Source organism: Macaca mulatta, chromosome 1 (genome assembly GCF_049350105.2).
Source record: "Macaca mulatta isolate MMU2019108-1 chromosome 1, T2T-MMU8v2.0, whole genome shotgun sequence".
NCBI lineage: Eukaryota > Metazoa > Chordata > Mammalia > Primates > Cercopithecidae > Macaca > Macaca mulatta.
Genome location: NC_133406.1, coordinates 105910045 through 105934336, shown reverse-complemented (window position 1 = coordinate 105934336; position 24292 = coordinate 105910045). Strand labels below are relative to the sequence as shown.

Genomic DNA, 24292 nt, shown 5'->3' with positions numbered 1-24292 from the left:
CAAGAACCCACCAATTCCGGACACACTAGGAGTGTTGGGCGACCATCAGGTGATGGTCAGGCAGTTGTTAACTGTTTCGTTAAAGTAGTAATTGTTCACAGCTGGTGCCAGGGAACAGCAGTCTCCTAATAGACACAAAACACCTGAAACTAATCAGCAGCTTCCCAGTAAGATCTCAGGTTCGGGGAGAAGTAACACAAGATCCCAGAAGTATGCCAGCCTATAAAACTCCGAGTTAAGAGGTCAAGCTGCACACCTGGTCTCTCAAGTCACCCACGCCTGTAACTCCAGCACTTTGGGAGGTTGAGGCAGGCAGATTGCCTAAGATCAGGAGTTTGAGACCAGCCTGACCAACATAATGAAACCCCATCTCTACAAAAATACAAAAATTAGCCACGTGTGGTGGTGGGTGCCTGTAATCCCAGCTACTCAAGAGGCTGAGGCAGGAGAATCCCTTGAGTCTGGGAGGCAGGTTCACTGCAAGCCACTGGAGTGTGTGCCACTGCATTCCAACCTGTGCAACAGAGCCAGACAAGAAAAGCAAAGGGGTCGAACACAAAAATCCATGCAAATTTCTGAAAGCCAAGTTTTACACCCCTGAATACTGCCATTTACTACCCGTTTCTTTCTGACCCAGTCAAATGTAAGAGGCTTCTAACTAGATCCACGCCAGTTAATCAGTTCATTACTGAATCCAATCTGGTCTGGACCCAGTCTTCTGTTATACTTTCAAACCAAGTTTGGATCAGAAATTTGCCCAGAGAATTCAGACAACTCAAAACACAAATCTATGGAGCTTCGGAATCTGAGAGATTCTGAGAGAGAACTTACCCACGATCCCTGCTTGGTCACTCAGCATTCCTGGGGGTTGTGAGAAGTTGTACTTCAGATCCCACTTCTGACACCATCTGATAAAAGAAAAACTTCAGCCAAATTAAATTTAAAAGAGTTTAATTGAGCAGTGAACGATTGAAGGGCAGCCTTCTGAGCCAGGGTAGACTCAGAGACGCCAGCAGAGCCACATGGTGGAAGATTCATGAACAGAAAAAGGAAGGTGACATATGGAAAATCAAAGTGATGTACAGAAACAGCTGCATTGGTTATAGCTTGGCATTTGCCTAATTTGAACATTTAGCCACATTTGATTGACCAAAACTTAGTGATTGGCACAAGAGTAGACTACAGGTTGTTTATACTTCCATTTAGGCCATAGTTCGTGATGTACAGAGAAACCTTTAGGCCAAAATAAAGTATGCAAGGAGGCAGCTATAGACTAAACTTGATTTAACAAGGGATGAAATTTAAGATTATGTCACACAAAGAGAAAGAAGGGCCTGGGCACCTGTAGTCCCAACACTCTGGTAGGCCAAGGCAGGAGGATTACTTGAGCCCAGGAGTATGAGACCAGTCTGGGAAACAGACTCATGAATCATTCACTGCTCAATTAAACTCTTTTAAATTTAATTTGAGTTAATAGAGACCCCATCTCTACAAAAAAAAATTTTTAAATAAAATTTTAGGCCAGGCGTGGTAGCGCCAAGACCAGAGCATAACTTGAGGTTAGAAGTTCGAGATCAGCCTGACCAACATGGTAAAACCCCATCTCTACTAAAAATACAAAAATTAGCCAGGTGTGATGGTGGGCACCTGTAATCCCAGCAACTTGGGAGGCCAAGGCAGGTGAATTGCTTGAACCCAGGAGGCGGAGGTTCACAGTGAGCTGAGATTGTGCCACTGCACTCCAGCTTGGGCAACAGAGGGAGACTCCATCTCGAAAATAAATAAATAAGGCTGGGCACAGTGGCTCAAGCCTGTAATTCCAGCACTTTGGGAGGCAGAGGCGGGCGGATCGCAAGGTCAGGAACTTGAGATTAGCTTGGCCAATATGGTGAAACACCATCTCTACTAAAAATATGAAAATTAGCTGAGCGCAGTGGTGGGTGTCTGTAATCCCAGCTACTCAGGAGGCTGAGGCAGGAGACTCGCTTGAACCTGGGAGGCTGAGGTTGCAGTGAGCTGAGATCACACCACTGCACTCCAGCCTGGTTGACAGAGTGAGGCTCCATCTCAAAATAAATAAATTAATTAATTAATTCGATTTTAAGAAAAGAGAAGAAGGTTTAATAATGATTTGGAGGGTTATATATCAGATATCACTTAGGGCCAGGCACAGTGGCTCACACCTGTAATCCCAGCACTTTGGGAGGCCAAGGCGAGTGGATCACCTGAGGTCAGGAACTCGATACCAGCCTGACCAACATGGTGAAACCCCATCTCTACCAAAAATACAAAAACTTAGCCGGGCGTGGTGGCAGGTGCCTGTAGTCCCGGCTACCTTGGGAGGCTGAGGCAGGAGAAACGCTTGTACCCAGGAGGTGGAGGTTGCAGTGAGCCAAGATTGCAACTTTGCACTTCAGCCTGGAGGACAGAAGTGAAACTCTCTCAAAAAAAAAAAAAAAAAAACAAAGGTATGGGCCAGGCACAGTGGCTCACGCCTGTAATCCCAACACTTTGGGAAACCGAGGCAGGTGGATCACCTGTGGAGTGAAACTCTGTCTCTATTAAAAATACAAAAATTTAGCCAGACTTGGTGGCGGTCGCCTGTAGTCCCAGCTACCTTGGGAGGGTGAGGCAGGAGAATGGCATGAACCCGGGAGGCAGAGCTTGCAGTGAGCCGAGCCAAGATCATGCCACTTCACTCCAGCCTGGGCGACAGAGCAAGACTCCATCTAAAAGAAAAAGCTATCACTTAAAAATAGGAGTAAGTGAATGAGTAAGTCAGCCTCACCTTCAAAATAATCTAACCTGACCACCATTCACACCTCTACTGCTTTCATCCTTATCTAAGCCACTAGCATCCCCTGGCTGGCTGCAAGTCTCCTCTTTGGTCTCTCGGCTTCTGCTCTTGGCAGTCTTCAATATATCCTCACCACAGCCAAAGTCATCCTGCTAAATCAGGTTACCCTCCTACTCAGACCCCTCTGAATGGCCAGCACCATTTATTAAATAGGGAACCCTTTCCCCATTTCTTGTTTTTGTCAGGTTTCTCAAAGATCAGATGGTTGTAGATGTGTGATGTTATTTCTGAGGGCTCCGTTTTGTTCCATTGGTCTATATCTCTGTTTTGGTACCAGTACCATGCTGTTTTGATTACTGTAGCCTTGTAGTATAGTTTGAAGTCAGGTAGTGTGATGCCTCCAGCTTTGTTCTTTTGGCTTAGGATTGTCTTGGCAATGCAGCCTTTTTTTTTTTTTTTTTTTTTTTTTTTTTGGTTCCATATGAAATTTAAAGTAGTTTTTTCCAATCCTGTGAAGAAAGTCTTGGAATGTTCTTCCATTTGTTTGTGTCCTCTTTAATTTCATTGAGCAGTGGTTTGTAGTTCTCCTTGAAGAGGTCCTTCACATCCCTTGTAAGTTGGACTCCTAGGTATTTTATTCCTTTGTAGCAACCATGAATGGAAGTTCACTCATGATTTGGCTCTCTGTTTGTCTATTATTGGTGTATAGGTATGCTTGTGATTTTTCACATTGATTTGGTATCCTGAGACTTTGCTGAAGTTGCTTATCAACTTAAGGAGATTTTGGACTGAGATGATGGGGTTTTCTAAATATACAATCATGTCATCTGCAAAGAGGGACAATTTGACTTCCTCTTTTCCTAATTTAATACACTTTATTTCTTTCTCTTGCCTGATTGCCCTGACCAGAACTTCCAACACTATGTTGAATAGGAGTGATGAGAGAGGGCACCCCAGTCTGGTGCCAGTTTTCAAACGGAATGCTTCCAGTTTTTGCCAATTCAGTACGATATTGGCTGTGGATTTGTCATAAATAACTCTTACTATTTTGAGATATGTTCCATCAATACCTAGTTTATTGAGAGTTTTTAGCATGAAGGGCTGTTGAATTTTATTGAAGGCCTTTTCTGCATCTATTGAAATAATCCTGTGGTTTTTGTCTTTGGTTCTGTTTATATGATGGATTACATTTATTGATTTGCGTATGTTGAACCAGCCTTGCATCCCAGGGATCACACCAACTTAATCTTGGTGGATAAGCTTTTTGATGTGCTGCTGGATTCGGAATGCCAGTATTTTATTGAGAATTTTTGCATTGATGCTCATCAGAGATACTGGTCTAAAATTCTCTTGTTTTGTTGTGTCTCTGCAAGGCTGTGGTATCAGGATGATGCTGGCCTCATAAAATGAGTTAGGGAGGATTCCCTCTTTTTCTATTGATTGGAATAATTTCAGAAGAAATGGTACCAGCTCCTCTTTGTACCTCTGGTAGAATTCAACTGTGAATCCGTCTGGACCTGGACTTTTTTTTTTTTGGTTGACAGGCGATTAATTATTGTCTCAATTTCAGAGCCTGTTATTGGTCTATTCAGGGATTCAACTTCTTCCTGGTTTAGTCTTGGGAGGGTGTATGTGTCCAGGAATTTATCCATTTCTTCTAGATTTTCTAGTTTATTTGTGTAGAGGTGTTTATAGTATTCTCTGATGGTAGTTTGTATTTCTGTGGGATCAGTGGTGATATCCCCTTTATCATTTTTTTATTGCATCTATTTGATTCTTCTCTCTTTTCTTCTTTATTAGTCTTGCTAGTGGTCTATCAATTTTGTTGATCTTTTCAAAAAACCAGGTCCTGGATTCATTGATTTTTTGGAGGGTTTTTTGTGTCTCTATCTCCTTCAGTTCTGCTTTGATCTTTGTTATTTCTTGTCTTCTGCTAGCTTTTGAATGTGTTTACTCTTGCTTCTCTAGTTCTTTTAATTGTGATGTTAGGGTGTAGATTTTAGATCTTTCCTGCTTTCTTTTGTGGGCATTTAGCACTATACATTTCCCTCTACACACTGCCTTAAATGTGTCCCAGAGATTCCAGTACCTTGTGTCTTTGTTCTCACTGGTTTTAAAGAACATCTTTATTTCTGCCTTCATTTCGTTATGTACCCAGTAGTCATTCAGGAGCAGGTTGTTCAGTTTCCTTGTAGTTGTGCAGTTTTGAGTGAGTTTCTTAGTCCTGAGTTCTAATTTGATTGCACTGTGGTCTGAGAGACAGTTTTTTGTGATTTCTGTTCTTTTACATTTGCTGAGGAGTGCTTTACTTCTAACTATGTGGTCAATTTTGGAATAAGTGCGATGTGGTGCTGAGGAGAATGTATATTCTGTTGATTTGGGGTGGAGAGTTCTGTAGATGTCTGTTAGGTCCACTCAGTGCAGAGCTCAATTCAAGTCCTGGATATCCTTGTTAACCTTCTGTCTCATTGATCTGTCTAACGTTGACAGTGAGGTGCTAAAGTCCCCCATTATTATTGTGTGGGAGTCTAAGTCTCTTTGTAGGTCTCTAAGAACTTGCTTTATGAATTTGGGTGCTCCTGTATTGGGTGCACATATATTTAGGATAGTTAGCTCTTCTTGTTGAATTGATGCCTTTACCACTATGTAATGGCCTTCTTTGTCTCTTTAGATCTTTGTTGGTTTAAAGTCTGTTTTATCAGAGAATAGAATTGCAATCCCTGCTTTTTTTTGCTTTCCACTTGTTGGTAGATCTTCCTCCATCCCTTTATTTTGAGCCTATGTGTGTCTCTGCATGTGAAATGGGTCTCCTGAATACAGCACACTGATGGGTCTTGACTCTTTATCCAATTTTCCAGTCTGTGTCTTCTAATTAGGGCATTTAGCCCATTTACATTTAAGGTTAATATCGTTAATATTTACATTTAAGGTTAATTATGTGTGAATTTTATCCTGTCGTTATGATGTTAGCTGGTTATTTTGCCCATTAGTTGATGCAGTTTCTTCCTAGCATTGCTGATCTTTACAATTTGGCATGTTTGGCAGTGGCTGGTACCAGTTGTTCCTTTCCATGTTTGCTGCTTCCTTCAGGAGCTCTTGTAAGGCAGGCTTGGTGGTGACAAAATATCTCAGCATTTGCTTGTCTGTAAAAGATTTTATTTCTCACTCACTTATGAAGCTTAGTTTGGCTGGATATGAAATTCTGGGTTGAAAATTCTTTTCTTTAAGAATGTTGAATATTGGTCCCCACTCTCTTCTAGCTTGTAGAGTTTCTTCTGAGAGATACGCTATTAGTTTGATGGGTTTCCCTTTGTGGGCAACCTGACCTTTCTCTCTGGCTGCCCTTAACATTTTTCCCTTCATTTCAACCTTGGTGAATCTGATAATTATGTGTCTTGAGGTTGCTCTTCTCGAGGAGTATCTTTGTGGTGTTCTCTTCATTTCCTGAATTTGAATGTTGGCCTGCCTTTCTAAGTTGGGGAAGTTCTCCTGGATAATATCCTGAACAGTGTTTTCCAGTTTGGTTCCATTCTCCCCATCACTTTCAGGTACACCAATCAAATGTAGATTTAGTCTTTTCACATAGTCCCATGTGGACTATGGAGGCATAGTCCACATGCCTCCATTGGAGGCACCATTCATTTCTTTTTATTCTTTTTTCTCTAAACTTCTCTTCTTGGTTCATTTCATTAATTTGATCTTCAATCACTGATACCCTTTCTTCCACTTGATCAAATCAGTTACTGAAGCTTGTACATGCATCACGTAATTCACATGCCATGGTTTTCACCTCCATCAGGTCATTTAAGGTCTTCTCTACACTGTTGATTCTAGTTAGCCATGAGCCTAATCCTTTTTCAAGGTTTTTAGCTTCCTTGCGATGGGTTCGAACATCCTCCTTTAGCTCAGAGAAGTTTGTTATTACCGATCATCTGAAGCGTACTTCTGTCAACTCATCAAGGTCATTCTGCATCCAGCTTTGTTCCATTGCTGGAGAGGAGCTGAGATCCTTTGGAGGAGAAGAGGCGCTCTGATTTTTAGAATTTTCAGGTTTTCTGCTCTGGTTTCTCCCCATCTTTGTGGCTTTATCTACCTTTGGTCTTTGATGATGGTGACTTACAGATGGCCTTTTGGTGTGGATGTCCTTTTTGTTGATGTTGATGCTATTCCTTTCTGTTTGTTAGTTTTCCTTCTAACAGTAAAATCCCTCAGCTGCAGGTCTGTTGGATTTTGCTGGAGGTCCACTCTAGACCCTGTTTGCCTGGGTATCACCAGCAGAGGCTTCAGAATAGCAAATATTGCAGAACAGCAAATATTGCTGCCTGATCCTTTCTCTGGAACCTTCATCTCAGAGAGGCACCCAGCTGTATGAGGTGTCAGTTGGCCCCTACTGGGAGCTGTCTCCCAGTTAGGCTATCTGCGGGGTCAAGGACCCACTTGAGAGGGCAGTCCGTCTGTTCTCAGAGATCAAACACCATGCTGGGAGAACCACTGCTCTCTTCAGAGCTGTCAGACATATATGTTTAAGTCTGTAGAAGTTTCTGCTGCCTTTTGTTCAGCTATGCCCTGCCCCTAGAGGTTGGGTCTACAGAGGCAGGCAGGCCTTGTTGAGCTGCAGTGGGCTCCACCCAGTTCTAGCTTCCTGACCACTTTCTTTACCTACTCAAGGCTCAGCAATGGTGGATGCCTCTCCGCCAGCCAAGCTGCTGCCTCACAGCTCGATCTCGGACTGCTGCACTAACAGTGAGCAAGGCTCCATGGGTGTGAGACCTGCTGAGCCAGGCACAGGATATAATCTCCTGGTGTGCCATTTGCTAAGACCATTAGAGAAGCACAGTATTTGGGTTGCAGTGTCCCAATTTTCCAGCTACAGTCTGTCACGGCTTCCCTTGGCTAGGAAAGGGAAATCCCCTGACCCCTTGTGCTTTCCGGGTGAGGTGATGCCCTGCCCTGCTTCAGCTCACACTCCAAGGGCTGCACCCACTGTCCAACCAGTCCCCGTGAGATGAACCAGGTACCTCAGTTGGAAATGCAGAAATCACCTGTCTTCTGCATCGTCACACTGGGAGCTGCAGACCGGAGCTGTTCCTATTCAGCCATCTTGGAACCCTTCTCAATATTTAGTATTTTAAATATTTAGTTTCTTGTTAGCTGGTCTTCAGTTGACTTGGTTCTCTATCTAGTTACAGCCATGCTGCATATTGCAGTCATGCAGTCATCTATACATTATTTAAATGGGTTTAAATGTTAAATGTGTTACCCATGAATAATAAAATAGGCCTTTATGAAAACTATAAAAAAAAAAATACACAAAAAAAGCCACTGGGTACATTTGTTTAAATCTTTTTTTTTTTTTTTTTTTTAATGGAGTTTCACTATTTGTTGCTCTGCCTGGAGTGTAGTGGCACAATCTCAGCTCACTGCAACCTCCACTTCCCAGGTTCAAGCAATTCTCCTGTCTTAGCCTCCCCAGTAGCTGGGATTACAGGTGCCTGCCACCGCACCCATCTAATTTTTTGTATTTTTAATAGAGATGGGGTTTCACCATGTTGGCCAGGCTCGTCTTGAACTCCTGACCTCAGGTGATCCACCCACCCTCAGCCTCCCAAAGTGCTGGGATTACAGGCGTGAGCCACCATGCCTCAATGTTCTTGGGCCAGGTGCGGTGGCTCACCCCTGTAATACCAGCACTTTGGGAGGCTGAAGCAGGGAAATCACGAGGTCAGATCAAGACCATCTTGGCTAACACAGTGAAACCCCTTCTCTACTAAAAATACAAAAAAATTAGCTGGGCATGGTGGTGGGCACCTGTAGTCCCAGCTACTCGGGAGGCTGAGGCAGGAGAATGGCATGAACCTGGGAGGTGGAGGTTGCAGTGAGCAGAGATCTCGCCACTGCACTCCAGCCTGAGTGACAGAGCAAGACTCCGTCTCAAAAAAAAAAATAAAAGTTCTTTATTGCCTTCAGCTGTCAGGGCTTCGTGACTTCCATTCTATAGAATTTAAACAAAATCCTCTATTTCTCAATGGCAGCATAGCTGGCATTTGAGATCAGATCATTCTTTGTTGTGGAGCATGGATGTCCTGTGCAGTATAAGGTGTTTTGCAGCATCTGCAGCCTCTACTCACTAGATTTCGGTAGCGCTCCTGCCAGGCCCTCCACCACCACTGGTTACAGTGTCTCCAGACATTGCCAAATGTTCCCTAGATGTAGGGTTGCCAGGTAAAATATTGCGTGGGACAAACATACTAAAAATACTATCAATTGTTTATCTGAAATGCAAATTTAATTTGGCCTTCCATATCTTTATTTGCTAAATCTGGCAACCCTATCTGAGAGGTAAAATCACCCCTACATCTCCTACCTCCCATCCCATTTGAGAACCAATGCTCTAGTCCACAGGGAGCAATGGAGAAAAAATGTGGTAACAGGTTTGGGAAATGTTATGATTAGATTTGCATTTGGAACAAAACACTTTTTTTGTCTGTTTTGTTTTGTGTGAGATGCAGTCTCTCTCTGTTGTCCAGGCTGGAGTGCAGTGGCACAATCTCAGCTCACTGCAACCTCCACCTCCCAGGTTCAAGGGATTCTCCTGCCTCAGCCTCCCCAGTAGCTGGGATGACAGGTGCCTGCCACCACACCTGGCTAATTTCACCATGTTGGCCAGGATGGTCTTGATCTCTTGACCTCGTGAGCCACCCTGCATGGCATGGAACCAAAAACACTATAAAACATCCGAGCCCTCTTCACCATCTGGGAATGCTGTAGTCAGCATCCTGTTTGAGACCTGATTGGAATGCCAGGCTCTCCCTTTTTTTTTTTTTTTGTTTTTGAGACGCAGTATTGCTGTCACGCAGGCTGGAGTGCAGTGTTGAGATCTTGGCTCACTGTAACCCCCACCTCCTGGGTTCAAGCGATTCTCCTACCTCAGCCTCCTGAGTAGCCAGGACTACAGGTGCACACCACCACGCCTGGCTAATTTTTGTATTTGTAGTAGAGACAGTGTTTCACCATATTGTCTAGTCTGGTCTCAAACTCCTGACCTCATGATTCACCTGCTTCAGCCTCCCAAAGTGCTGGGATTACAGGTGTGAGCCACCACACCTGGCCGTCTCTCCTTTTTAGTAAGCAACTGGAGTTGGGACTCCATATGTGACCAGGCACATGCACCTCTGGGGAGACTACCCTGACTGCTAAAGCTGGAAGAATAAAAGAAATGGGTGGTTGTGCCTTCTATCTCCTGTTTATCTTCTTTAACATGTTTATATTGAAGGCTTTATTTAATTAGCTAATAAAGGTGCATTAGGAAGAATTAACATGAAATATTTTCTATTGTCCTTAAATCCAGTTCAGGGATCTCCTAAAAACAGGAACATACTTGTGCTCTGGGAGAGATGAGACTTGAAATTCCAAACCCAGAATGTCTTTCTCTTTTTCTTTTTCTTTTTCTTTTTCTTTTTTTTTTTTTTTTTTTGAGATAGAGTTTGGCTCTGTCACCCAAGCTGGAGTGCCGTGGCAAGATCTTGGCTCACTGCAACCTCTGCCCCCCTGGCTCAAGCCATCCTTCCACCTCAGCCTCCTGAGGAGCTGGGACTACAGGCACACATTACTGCCTAGCTAATTTTTGTACTTCTTTTAAAGATGAAGTTTTGCCATGCTGGCCAGGCTGGTCTCAAACTCCTGACCTCAGGCAATCCACCAGCCTCGGCCTCCCAAAGTGCTGGGATTACAGGCATGAGCCACCATCCCTGGCCCAGAATGTCTTTTTATTTTTCAGTTTTTTATATCTTTTTGCTAATTTTCTCTGTATTGTTTCAATTTTAGTATATGTGTTGCTGAAGTGAACACTTATTTTTATTCAATGGGCTCTTCCTAGCCACTGTACAGGCCCAGAATATCCAAGGTGGAATTCACCAGAACCATAGGTATTCTTTTAAAAATCTCTCAATACATCAGCCAATTTATAAAAAGAATTCAAGGCCGGGCGCGGTGGCTCAAGCCTGTAATCCCAGCACTTTGGGAGGCCGAGATGGGTGGATCACGAGGTCAGGAGATCGAGACCATCCTGGCTAACACGGTGAAACCCCGTCTCTACTAAGAAATACAAAAAATAGCCGGGCGAGGTGGCGGGCGCCTGTAGTCCCAGCTACTCGGGAGGCTGAGGCCGGAGAATGGCGTGAACTCGGGAGGCGGAGCTTGCAGTGAGCTGAGATCCGGCCACTGCACTCCAGCCTGGGCTACAGAGCGAGACTCCGTCTCAAAAAAAAAAAAAAAAAAAAAGAATTCAAAGAAACATAGAGTTGCAGATTGATGTAATTTAGTCTCTTCTCCTCCTTGTTAGAATTCTGGTTTTTCTGTCTCCAAATCGCCGGGTTTGGAAGATGGGTTCTTACCCCGACACTGCAGAGCTCTCTCTCATCTATAGAACAAGAGTACAGCTGCCACCATTATCTCCTGACTGCAGCTCCTCCGAATGTGAGCTCCATATCCATTCCAGTCAAAGGCAGAGAAGTCCCCACACTGACAGGGCTTGCCCTGTGGGAAGAACCCTCCTCCACTGATGCAGTGCTGGGAAACAGAAAGAAGAGACACTGTGAGGGATCTGATTTGCTGCTGACACCAGTGAGCCCAAGACTGGTATCTAACTCCAGACCTCAAGTGATCCGCCTGCCTCGGCTTCCCAAAGTGCTAGGATTACAGGCGTGAGCTACCGCACCTGGCTATGCATGTATTTTAAAGAAATAATGCATGCAGGGACATATGCAAACATGCACTAATGGACAGTCTAAGAGCCAGTGGAGAAGGTTGTCAAGGAAAAGGGCATAAAGACACCTACTTTAGTCCACCCCCAGTGCCCACGTGGTCAGCATCCTCTGAATTCCAATCTGCGAGTCCCTCCATGAGAGAATAGCCGCCTCATCTTAGCTGGAAAATGAAAAAGCTGAAAGCTGAGGCAGGGAAGTGAAGATGGAACTGTGAGTTCAGACTGTCAGTTGGGGAGGAAAGGGGACCCTAAGTGAATGCCCTTGTTCTTGATGGCTCTGATACTCTCTTCCTCCAGCCCCTAGGCACAGGATGTCCCTCAAATTCAATCTCCCACCACTACAGCTATGGTGCTGTCTTCTACAATAAAAATATAAAGCTTCTAAAAGTTAAGATTAATATTGGAGAATATTTTCATGACCTCAATGTAAGGAGGTTCATCTTAAAGAAAACATGAAAAGTACTAACCATAAATGAAAATTTTGGTAAACTGAATTCCATTAAAATAAATTATACTCGGCCAGGCGTGGTGGCTCCCACTTGTAATCCCAGTACTTTGGGAGGCCAAGGCAAGTGGATTACCTGAGGTTGGAAGTTTGAAACCAGACTGACCAACATGGAGAAACCTGTCTCTACTAAAAATACAAAAAAAATTAGCCAGTCGTGGTGCTGCACACCTACAATCCCAGCTACTCAGGAGGCTGAAGCAGGAGAAACACTTGAACCCAGGAGGCAGAGTTGCAGTGAGCAGAGATCGCGCCATTGCACTCCAGCCCAGGCAACAAGAGTGAAACTCCGTCTCAAAAAAATAAATAAAATAAATAAGATTTTTAAAATAAATAAATTATACTCAACTTCTGGCATCTACTACTCCAAACTTTGTATCACTTCATTTTTATTAAAAATATGGACTCTTCAAAGAAAAAAAAGAAATAAAAAATAAATTATATTCATAAGACATCATCAAGAGAGTAATGAGAGTGAAGAGAATAATGAGAGTAAGCAAGTAACCACAGAGACACAGAATGATGGACCCCACACAGGTGCACACACGTGCATACCCATGCACACTCATGGGCCATTGATCTCCCCAAAAACTCACATGCTCAGTGTTACAGCCAGTAACTCTTATCCCAGCACAAAGGGCTTTGGCTGCTCTCTCATTATTAAACACCCAGAACTGGACGAATCCTGCAACAAATTCCCCTGAAAAAGAAGAGGTGAAGAAAGAGCCAAGCATTCACAGGAGGAACCAGAAGCAGCATCCCATTGGCCAGTCCAGGAATTCCCTAAGCCAAAAGCTGAGGCTACAGCCAAACACCCCAGGTTGTAGGGGTGCAGCCCAGCACCTCTATGGCCAGTGGCTTGTGCATGTCAGTCCTAAACTTGTCCCCAAGGGAACTTCTTTTCATCTGGGGCAAGAGGACAAAGGCTGGGGCTCACAAAAGGACCCTTGTCTGCCTACAGCTTATAGGAGAAGATAGACTCCACAGAAAGATTACTAAAAAGATCTGAGAAGGCCCAGCAGGAATAAGCAATGATCAGATGTGGCTGCCTGTTGCCGTTTACACACTTCTCATCCAATTACCATGGGTTAGTTTCCCTGGCCATCACCTGCTTTCATCGAAATATCAAAGGCAAACAGTGATGTCTTTGATTTTTTTCATCCACAACTTAACTTCTGTGGTCTTATTATACTGAAAACTGCCTTTTGTAAGATAATTAATAGTTATCCTTCATAACAAAAGTAAATTTCTCTCACCACTCTGCTAGTGGTTCTTTCCTGTGAACCTCAGTGTGCACCTTGTCTTTTTTTTTTTTTTTTTTTTTTTTTTTTTTTTTTGAGATGGGGTTTCACTCTTGTTTCGCAGGCTGGAGTGCAGTGGTGTAATCTCAGCTCACCGCAACCTCCGCCTCCCGGATTCAAGCAATTCTCCTGCCTCAGCCACCCAAGGAGCTGGGATTACAGGCGTGCACCACCATGCCCAGCTAATGTTTTGTATGCACCGTTTCTTAACTATTATAAGAGGCCACGCAGGTGGTGATGAAGAAGCTGGGATTATGTCCTGTGAAATGGGATTAATAGCAATTCTAACTTCATAGTTTTCTCATAATTAAATGACACAAGATCATGTTAAGTTCCAAGACAAGAGTCTGGTGCATTTTAAGTGCTCAGTAAATACTAGTAATTATGAATTGTTCTTATTTGCCACCATTCTCCAAGAGTGCAAGAAAATATTTATGACCAGACTTAGGGAGCAAGCACTCACATTGACCATATGGTGAGTAACAAGATGCAGTCTTCTTAGCATCACCAAAGTCATAGACCACAGGTATGTCTGGGCCGTTGTCATTCCAACATTTCCGTCATCCGTATTTCACTGGCTATTTCTGCAGAGACCCAGAAGAGAGGTTTTGTGAGGACAGTAGAGATGCTGCCACAGTGCAGGGAGAGGAGGAGTTTCAAGTTAACTGCCATTAACCAAAACCAATCATAATAATAGTGCTTCCTTTTCCCCATAGCTGTGTCTCCCCAACAGCCCCAAACCCCTTGTCCCTGTCTCTTTCTCCCTATGCTCTCCTGTCCCACAGGCCTCTTCGTTGCCTGGCTTAGAGTTTCTGAGAGGCCAGACATGAGCTCACAGTGAACCAAAGGAAGGAGAAACAGCCAAACACTCGGTAGTGATGTGGAACCACAGGACAGATCTGCCCCCTACCCTAGACACTTGGCTCTCTGTTCACCAAAGAAAGTGCCCCACAGCCAGCAGCCCCGTGTACCTGGTAGAGGCCAAACAGATGATGTCTCAGTCTCTGGAAAAAGCCAGTGTTGGTGCGGTATCTCAGCAGGGTGCTGTTTCTCCAATGCTGCATGGAGGACTTGTTGGGCACATGCCAGATGCCCAGGTCCTTGGCCTGGATGTCGTAGTAGCTGGGGTTCTGGAAAGCAACAGACACTGAGCCTGACTGGGCCAGGAGGCAGAAGGTCCACACATGCAAGTGGGCTGAGAGCTCTGGGATCCAGTAGGCAGATGGTTAGCCACGCTCAGACACCCTACTCCCAGCAGATGATCCCATCACCACTCACGGCCCTAACAGCCTTGTTGGGAGGAAGTTGTGATTCAAGGCATGTATTTCTCTCTTATTCTCCAGCTCTTCCCCACATCCCCACCTTCCAGCCCTCCCTACTGCAGGCTTGTGGCCAGCCACACTCCACTCCTCACCCTCACCCTAGTGGGTGGGAAGTGGTACCAACCTTGTAGTCATTGCTCGTGGCCGCCTCTGCAGACCCAAAGATGTTGTAGTTGGCCCAGTTGCCATACCCCTCTGGGTAGTCTGCTTTGCTGCCCTGCTGACTGGACCAGCAATCGCCCACCGTGCACTTCCCATGCACGTCATTCTCGTGCACGCTGGCCACCAGGGTCCAGCCACCACCCCCAGAGGTCATGTCACAGAAGGTCTGGTAGACAACACCATTCTCGGTGCAGAGAAACTACAGGTCATCTGTAGAGAGAACCAGCCCAGAGCCTCCCTGTCTGAGAGCTCAGGGTTCATCTCAGCCCCGTGAACGGAAAAGCCCTAAGAAGTCAAAAGTACACCCAGAAGACTGCAACACATACTTGCTGGAAGATGATGCTCCGCGCGTCCTGTGTTCTGGTCACCTATGAGCAGAGGCACTGACTGCCTTGGCTTCACACTATCTTTTCAAAGAGTTTGTAGAGCAAATAGCCTTAGAAGAGACAGAGATGGTATCTCCCTCTCGACAGTGCCACCCTGTGGCCAGGAGAGGCCAGAAATCAGCACACAGCCACATCTGAGTTTATAGCTGGATGGGGCCTCTGTGCAGCTCAGAGCAAAGGTTGTGCCCATTTCATAAGATTCAGCTTCCCAAAGCTCAGAGTTCCCCTTCTGTTCCCAAGTTTGCAGGAGACTGGCTCCACTGTGGCATCCTGGTGACCTTGCACATTTGCACATAGGCCACATAGGGACAGCTGACCTAAGCCTTGGCAGAAAGCCTGTGGTCTTCCCGAAACATGGAAAGATGGGAAGCCTGTGAGGACCTGCAACGAGGTCACTTCTCACCCTGCTCCCTATCTTTCGTGGAGGCTGTCATGACTGTGTCATCACCTCCTGGGTTCTGAAGAGGTATGAGGTTTTTTGCCTCACTTGCCCCCACCCCATAGGGTACACAGGCCATGAAACGGCTAGGGCAGCATGGACTGGCTCCTCAGCCACTGCCCACGTTGCGTTGTCACCCGCCCTCTTTTCTGTACCGTCTTGTGGGACAAGGGATGGGAAAAGCTGACACTTTTGCCGATCTTGAACTTGCTATCTATGTGAGTAATAAACTCTCTGGCTCTAAAAAGGGCTCGTTGTTTCTTTGCCAGCCACATTTGTCAGCCAGCTTGACAAACCCACTACTTGGGCAGATGTCACCTGGCCCAGTACAAGAAAATGCTGATGCTCTGGCTGCTGCTATTTCTGTGATTAATAAAGTTCCGTGTCTCTGGCTCGGGAGTTTCAGGTTTTCTGCCAGCATCTATAAACCCCGGGCAAGTAGCGGCAAATCTTAGACTCATCACAGTTCTTGCCACCACTGTAAGCATAACCAGGAACACTGCATTCTCCCCGTGTTCAGAAGACTTTGTGACTGGAATGGGACACAAAAGCCTCAAAATTCCCACTAGAAACCTCCTTTCGTAGGAGCTGGGGGCAGAATAGGCTCCACATGGATATGTCCCTCCTGATTTCCATGACTGGACTCTGTTGAGCTAAAAAGTGGCTTTAAAGAGAGAATGGTGAGTTGGTTCATTACTCACCACCCGCACTATGGCAGCATTCCTTGACTACTTTGCAGCTTCTAGGCAGGGAAGAAAAGGAGGAGGCACAGGTTTGGAACTCCCTCAAGAGCATCTCAAGAGAAGAGGCCGCTGTTAGAAGATGTGAGAATGATTCTCATTAAAAGTCTGACCACTAAGGCCACCTTTCCTGGCCAACCTCTGCCCCTGCATCACTCTGCTCTGAAGTCCCAGAAGGTCAGGGATTCTCTATGCTAAGACGGTCTAATCCAACAGCTGGTATAGGTTAAACACCTGGAATCTTCCACTCGACTAACTTTAATTGAATACCTACTGTGTGAACTACCTAGATGCCGGACAAAGACAATTTGGCACATTTCTTCAAGAGACTACATTCTACAGGGAAGGAGCACATGGAAAGGGGCCAACTGAGATGGGAGGGTCAAACCCACCTACAGGGGTGAGGCCTGGAAACTTGCTGGGGAAGGGACCAGCTGTAACTCAGAGCAGACTGATTTTGATGGGAGAATGGGAGCTGGCTACAGGACAGGAAGAAAAGGGGAGAGTACACCCCAGGAAGAGAAGAAAGCACATGAGATGGCCTGAAGCAATAGCAGAGCCCAGCCCAGCCCAGCCTGCTGAAAACTACAGGTCAGTCTCTTACTGCGGCTGGAACATATGTTGTAATACAAAGAGGTTTGGAAACCAAAGCTGAAAAATTAACAGAGGCCAGTGGAGGAAGGGCTGTGTATATTAGTCTAAAAGCCTAGAAATTATTCCAAAAACCTGGCAGAGTAGGAAAAAGTGTAAAATTACAGGACTCAGGCCAGGCGCGGTGGCTCATGCCTGTAATCGCAGCACTTTGGGAGGCCAAGGAGGGCGGATCACAAGATCAGGAGTTCAAGACCAGCCTGGCCAATATGGTGAAGCCAAGTCTCTACTAAAAATACAAAAATTAGCTGGGTGTGGTGGTGCACACCTGTAATCCCAGCTACTGGGGAGGCTGAGACAGGAGAATCGCTTGAACCCAGGAGGCGGAGTTTGCAGTGAGCCGACATTGCACCACTGCACTCCAGCCTGGGTGACAGAGCAAGACTCCGTCTCAAAAAAAAAAATGACAGGACTCAAGTTAAAACCCAGACAACCCCTGATGACAGTGCCTCCTTGAGCAGACACTTAACATCTCTGATCCTTTTTCTTCATCTTTAAGATGTCATTAATAACTTCTTTATACTCATGGAGATCAAATGAGATGCATATGTAAATGATGGATTGAAATAAACAATAAACTCAGTGTCAATGAAAAAATATCACTAGTGTGCCTACTGGAAGAATAGAATTGTGAGGATGGCAACTAGAGGAGGGTGTACCCTGGGCACAGCACTGATCACCCAGCTCCCTCTGGAGATCCCAAGGCCAAGACTACAAGAGCAGCCGAGCAGGGACACAGTTTACTCTCTCACCTTATGAACCCCTCACAGTCACAGAAGCAGAGAATCAAGCCCAAGGACACACCCGAGCTAACATCCTGACTGCTTCAGACCAGACCCCAGGAGAGGCCAGAAATCAGCACCCAGTCCACACCTCAAGTTGGCTGTCTATCCTGGGTTCCGTGCCTCTCCAGGACTTCCCCCCTGGCCCTTGACTTCAGAGCCCTGCCCAGCTCTACTCCCTCCAGGGCCCTGCACAGCAGAGGGGAGCCCAGGGAACTGCAGCTCCTACTGTCAGGAGTGATTTACCTGCACTGCACCCGCTGGTGGCCACAGAGAAGAATAACAGGAAGCAGAGTCTGGTCATTGTCCTCTAAGGAAAAACAAGATGCACAAGTTCACTGGTTGGCCCCTCCTTTGTCATCCTCTCATTCTTACTCCCTGACATTTCTGAGTCAGGAAACCTCACATGGAAAATGATGGGCTTATGAGCATTCTAGAACCTCCTGGAATGTCCTCCATGGCTGTCCAGCACTACAAATACCCCAGAGGCCACAGGCTCATTTCCCTGAAACTCTCAGTCTCTAAAACTGAGACCAGACCTGAGCTGGCATCATTGCTCCCACACACATGGATCAAAAACACTTTTCTCACCAGCATAGACAGCTCCCTCCTTCCTTCCTCACAGATGCCAGGAGCTGAAAGTTCTCTTCCAGTGGACACTCAGAGCTCCCCTGCAGAGGATCCTGATGCGGGGTGAAGTGCTGGTCCCTTTATGTGGAGAGCTGTGGAGAGTCCAAAAGCCTGGCAGAGTGGCACCCAAGCCCTGCCCAGCCCAGCCCTGATCAGCCTAGACTGCTGGCCCCTCCCTCTGATTCCCTTCCCTCTGAGGGTACCTCAGCCTGGGCCCCTGGAAATGAGAAAGGATGTGTGACTGGCTGGAGGAGCAGGGAGCTGTGTTCCTGGCCACACAAGTAACTGTCACCATCTGAGGAGGGGTGTCCTGCTTTGCCAGGGCAGGCCATACAATGTAGCAGTATCTAATCCAATTTGTGGATAGGTCACAATCCTCCCCTGCGTTCTCCCTCTCCCACCTCCCCCAGATGCCCTGGCCCCCTAGACACGGCTCTGTCAAGAAGTCATCCTTTTAGACTGAGGTGACACTTCATGAAAAATAAATAAATTAAGAATAATAATTGGCCGGGCGCAGTGGCTCACGCCTATAATCATAGCGCTTTGGAAGGCTGAGGTGGGCAGGTTACCTGAGGTCAGGAGTTCAAGAGCAGCCAATATGATGCAACCCCGTCTCTACTAAAAATACAAAAATTTAGCCAGATGCAGTGGCATGCACCTGTAATCCCAGCTACTCTGGAGGCTGAGACAGGAGAACTGCTTGAACCTGGGAGGTGGAGGTTGCAGTGAGCCAAGATCACGCCACTGCACTCCAGCCTAGGCAACAGAGCAACACTTCGACTCAAAAATAATAATAATAATAATAATAATTTAAATAAATAAATAAATAGAGGAAAAGAAGACATCATCCTTCCAATCTTTCCTCCAATTTCTCTATGAAGCCTTCCCTGACACCTCCACCCCCAGACAAAGCTGATGGCTCCCTCCTTTGTCCCACTACTATACATTGTCCAAACACTAATTATTGCATGTATCCTGCTGTAATTTTATTGTTTTATTAACTCTGTTTAGAAACAATTTAAAATTTATTAAATGTTGCAAAAATAACAATGGTATAAAACCACACATATGCCCTTTACCTAGATTCAACTATTGTTAATATTTCACCCCATTTGCTTTATCATTCATGTTCTCTCTCTGTCTGTCTCTCTCTCTCTCTCTCTTTCCTCTCTCTCTCTCTCTCTGTATGTGGGTGTGTATATATATACCCACACACACACAAAATTTTTTCTGAACCATTTGAGGGTAAGTTACATACATCATGGGCCTTTATTTTTAAATAGGTGTGTATGGGTTTTTTTGTTTTGTTTTTTGAGATGGAGTCTCGCTCAGTCACCCAGGCTGGAGTGCAGTGGCATGGTCTCAGCTCACTGCAACCTCTGCCTCCTGGGTTCAAGTGATTCTCCTGCCTCAGCCTCCCGAGTAACTGGGATTACAGGCGCCCGCCACTGCGTCCGGCTAATTTTTGTATTTTTAGTAGAGACAGGGTTTTGCCATCTTGGCCAGGCTGGTCTTGAACTCAAGACCTCGTGATCCACCCACCTTGGCCTCCCAAGTGCTGGGATTACAGGTGTGAACCACCGTGCCCAGCTAAGTATGTGTTTTCTAATAATAGGAATAGGTACATGTCAACCACAGTACAATTATCAACATCATATTATTAAAAACTCTTTTTTTGGACTGGGCGTGGTGGCGTATGCCTGTAATCCCAGCACTTTGGGAGGCCAAGGCGGGTGGATCATCTGAGGTCAAAAGTTCGAGACCAGCCTGACCAACATGGAGAAACCCCGTCTCTACTGAAAATATAAAATTAATCGGACATGGTGGTGCATGCCTGTAATCCCAGCTACTCAGGAAGGCTGAAGCAGGAGAATTGCCTGAATCCAGGAGCCGGAGGTTGCAGTGAACCGAGCTTGCACCATTGCACTCCAGCCTGGGCAACAAGAGTGAAACTCCGTCTCAAAAAAAAAAAAAAACTCTTTTCTGTAGAAACGGGGTCTCCCCCTGTTGCCCAGGCTACTCCCGAACTCCTGACCTCAAAGGATCCTCCTGCCTCAGCCTGCCCAAGTGCTGGGATTATGGGTGTGAACCACTGAGCCAGCTTGTTAACTCTTTTTAATGTAACTGATACTTCCCTAGGGTACATCAACCCAGGGGTCATGGTGAGTTAGCATTAATGAGACAAAAATTTCTCTGGCTTTCATGCCCTCCCATTGTAAGGAGACTTCTGGTCCCCTTTTAAGTTCATAATCGCAAGGGGCATCTTGTGTGTGCTAACAAACATTTCTCCATTCCACACATACTCCCAGCCCACCCTGACTCCTTTCAGTGCTGCCTACTGCTGAGACCACAGCTGACCACCAACCGTATGATTTGGCATCCCTGCTCCTCTCTGATGCTGGACCTGGTGGTGTTGGGACAACTTGCTGGTGTTTAAGGCACTGTTTCTGCTCACTCCCAGGCCTCCGGCACATCTCCTTGCTATTCAAGGCATGGAAGTAATCCACTTCTTAGGGTGCTGGAGAAGGGAAATGCCTCACTGCTCCTATGATGGGCACCAGATTGGGACATGTCTCCAAGTGTCTCAGTGACCTCAGTGACACCACTTTTTCAGTGTCTCTTGCAGTCTCTCTCTCTCTCGGACTCAGACAGAAATCTAAGGAGATGAGGATAGAGGACAAACCTGGAAGATATCATACTACTCTGATGGACCTTTGTCTCTGAATGCTAAGATACTATTATTGGAAAGATTTTGTAAGCTCCTTCTCATGAAACTTTTGAATTTTTTTATTTGAGTACTTATATAGGTATTTGCTTAATACCTGTCTTGTGGGGAAAAGAAAGAGAGATCAGCCTGTTACTGTGCCTATATAGAAAGAAGTGGACATAAGAGACTCCATTTGGTTCTGTATTTGAGATGCTGTTAATCTGTGACCCTACCCCCAACCTTGTCCTTGCAAGAGACATGTGCTGTGGTGACTCAAGGTTTAAAGGATTTTGGGCTGTGCAGGGTGTGCTTTGTTAAACAAGTGCCTGCAGGCAGCTTGCTGGTTAAAAGTCATCACCATTCTCTTAATCTCAAGTACCCAGGGATACGCACACTGCCAAATGTCACAGGGTCCTCTGCCTGGGAACGCTAGGTATTGTCCAAGGTTTCTCCCCATGTGATAGTCTGAAATATGGCCTCGTGGGAAGGGAAAGACCTGATCGTCCCCCAGCCTGACACCCGTGAAGGGTCTGTGCTGAGGAGGACTAGTACAAGAGGAAAGAAGGCTCTTGGTGGTTGTTGGCAGTTGAGATAGAGAAAAGCATCTGTCTCCTGCCTGTCCCTGGGCAATGGAACATCTCGGTATAAAACCTGATTGTATGTTCTGTTTACTGAGAAAGGAGAAAAACACCTTAGGGTGAAAGGCGGGACTTGCTAGAGCAATGCTGCTCTTTATGCACTAAAAAGGTTTATGGAGATGTTTACATATGCATATCAAGGCACAGCACTTTTCCTTAAACTTATTCATGTCACAGAGATCTTTATTCATATGTCTTACTGCTAACTTTCTCCCTACAATGATCCTATTATCCTGCCACTTCCTTTTCTTTAAGATGGTAAAGATAATTATCAATAAATACTAAGGGAACTCAGAGACCCGTGCCGGCACGGGTCCTCTGTATGCTAAGCGCCGGTCCCCTGGGCCCACTTTTTCTTTCTCTATACTTTATCTCTGTGTCTCCTTTCTTTTCTCAAGTCTCTTGTTCCACCTAACGAGAAACGCCCACAGGTGTGGAGGGGTAGGCCACCCCTTCACTGTCTCCTTCTTTATAAAGACAGAGTCTATGTCTGTGGTTGTCCACCAGATGTCCAGGCCTATGCACAATGCCTGGCACACAGTGGGCCTTCAATATGCATTAGTTGAATGAAAGACATTGACTCCAGGTGGTACTAAAAAACACACATGAACGCTTTCTCCAATCCAAAAAAATTTCTAGGAAAGAAAATGGCTATGCCATCTTTCCACCATCAAATATTCAATAAAAGTTAGAATGCATGCAACAGCTTGGTGTTTACCAATGCTTCAGAGGAAAAAAGGAAGAGATGTGGTATCCTGTTTGGGAAGGAACAACAGGGCAAAGGAAACCAGAGAAAAACAATGGCAGCCCCAATCAGATAGATGATAAGAAGTAGATGAGAGCCCAGGAACTGGCTGAAATGCAGAAGCACACAGGAGAAAAATAGGTCTCCTTGGTACTCTTCAGTTGAATTGGGTAATTTTCTACAGTAGATTTTACCCGCAGTACCAGAACTACTGGGAATGGCAATGTAAACGTAGCTGGAAGAAAGGGGACCTGAGGCTTACATTACATATTCATAAATGTTTATTATCCACTTAGTACCTTTCTTTGTAAATTCTGGATTTTTTTTTTTTTTAGACAAAGTCTCATTCTGTTGCCCAAGCGGGAACGCGGTGGCACGATCTTGACTCACTGCAACCTCCGCCTCCAGGTTCAAACGATTCTCCTGCCTCAGCCTCCTGAGTATCTAGGACTACAGGCATGTACAACCATGCCCAGCTAATTTTTGTATTTTTAGTAGAGATGGGGTTTCACTATGTTGGCCAGGCTGGTCTTGAACTCCTGACCTCATGATCCGCCTGCTTCAGTGTCCCAAAAAAACAAAAAAAAATTAAAATGTTTTGACTGTGCCAGGCACGGTGGCTCACACCTGTAATCCCAACACTTTGGAAGGCCGAGGCAGGTGGATCACGAGATCAGGAGTTCAAGACCAACCTGGCCAAGATGATGAAACCCCGTCTTTATTAAAAATACAAAAAAATTAGCCAGGAGTGCTGGCAGGCATCTGTAATCTCAGCTACTCAGGAGACTGAGGCAGAGAATTGCTTGAACCCGGGAGGTGGAGGTTGCAGTGAGCTGAGATCCTTCTCAAAAGAAAAAAAAAATGTTTTGACTGGACTTCAAAAATTGTTTCAAAACTTTGTTGCAATTTTTAAAATATTTCCCAAAATTAAAATGTTTGGAAGACTGCCCAAACAATGTAAACAAATTCAATTGAAACATGCATTTAACTTTTATAACTTATATTTACGACTCAACAACAAAAAAGCAAACAACCCAATTAAAAATTTGGGCAAAGTAGGACTTACAGTATGATGTTGAAAAAAAAAAGGACAAAGGACTTGGATAGACTTTTCTTCAAAGAAGATATACAAATGGCCAACAAGCACATGAAAAGATATTCAACACCACTCATCATTAGGGAAATGCAAACCAAATGCAAAACTACAGTGAAACACCAGTTCACAATCTTTAGGATGGTTATTACCACAGGGAGGGAGGGAGGTGAGCAGAAAACAAGAAATGTTGGTATGAATTGGCCGGGCACGATGGCTTATGCCTGTAATCCCAGCACTTTAGCAGGCCGAAGTGGGTGGATCACTTGAGATCAGGAGATCGAGACCAGCCTGGACAACATGGTGAAACCCTGTCTCTACTAAAAAAGTACAAAAATGTGCTGGGCATGGTGGTGTGCACCTGTAATCTCAGCTACTTGGAGGCTGAGGCAGAAGAATCGCTTGAACCCAGGAGGCAGAGGTTGCAGTGAGCCAAGATCGCACCATTGCACTCTAGCCTGGGTGACAAAAGCAAAACTCAATCTCAAAAAAAAAAAGAAAGAAAGAAAAAAAAAAAAGAAAAGTTGATATGAAGGTAGAGAAATTGGAACCCTTATGAATTGCTAGTGGGAATGTAAAATGGTGCAACCTCTGCAGAAAACAATATGGCAGGTCCTAAAAAAGTAAACA

The 24292-nt window shown here is 45.3% G+C and overlaps 1 protein-coding gene and 1 long non-coding RNA gene across 2 annotated transcripts; one reads left to right on the top strand and one right to left on the bottom strand.

Annotated features, from left to right (window-relative positions):
* Positions 1-375: 375 nt before the first annotated feature.
* On the bottom strand, positions 376-18776 carry LOC100430014 (intelectin-2). Its single transcript, XM_077940088.1, is given in 11 exon segments — positions 376-514; positions 832-908; positions 11191-11365; positions 12663-12766; positions 13831-13951; positions 14339-14497; positions 14814-15061; positions 16378-16488; positions 18096-18159; positions 18441-18571; positions 18683-18776. Coding segments are annotated over 8 exon segments (966 nt in total). The 5' UTR covers positions 18447-18571; positions 18683-18776; the 3' UTR covers positions 376-514; positions 832-908; positions 11191-11212.
* On the top strand, positions 6439-9336 carry LOC144330074 (uncharacterized). Its single transcript, XR_013395936.1, has 2 exons — positions 6439-8345; positions 8586-9336. It is a non-coding gene; the product is annotated as an uncharacterized LOC144330074 (long non-coding RNA).
* Positions 18777-24292: the final 5516 nt, after the last annotated feature.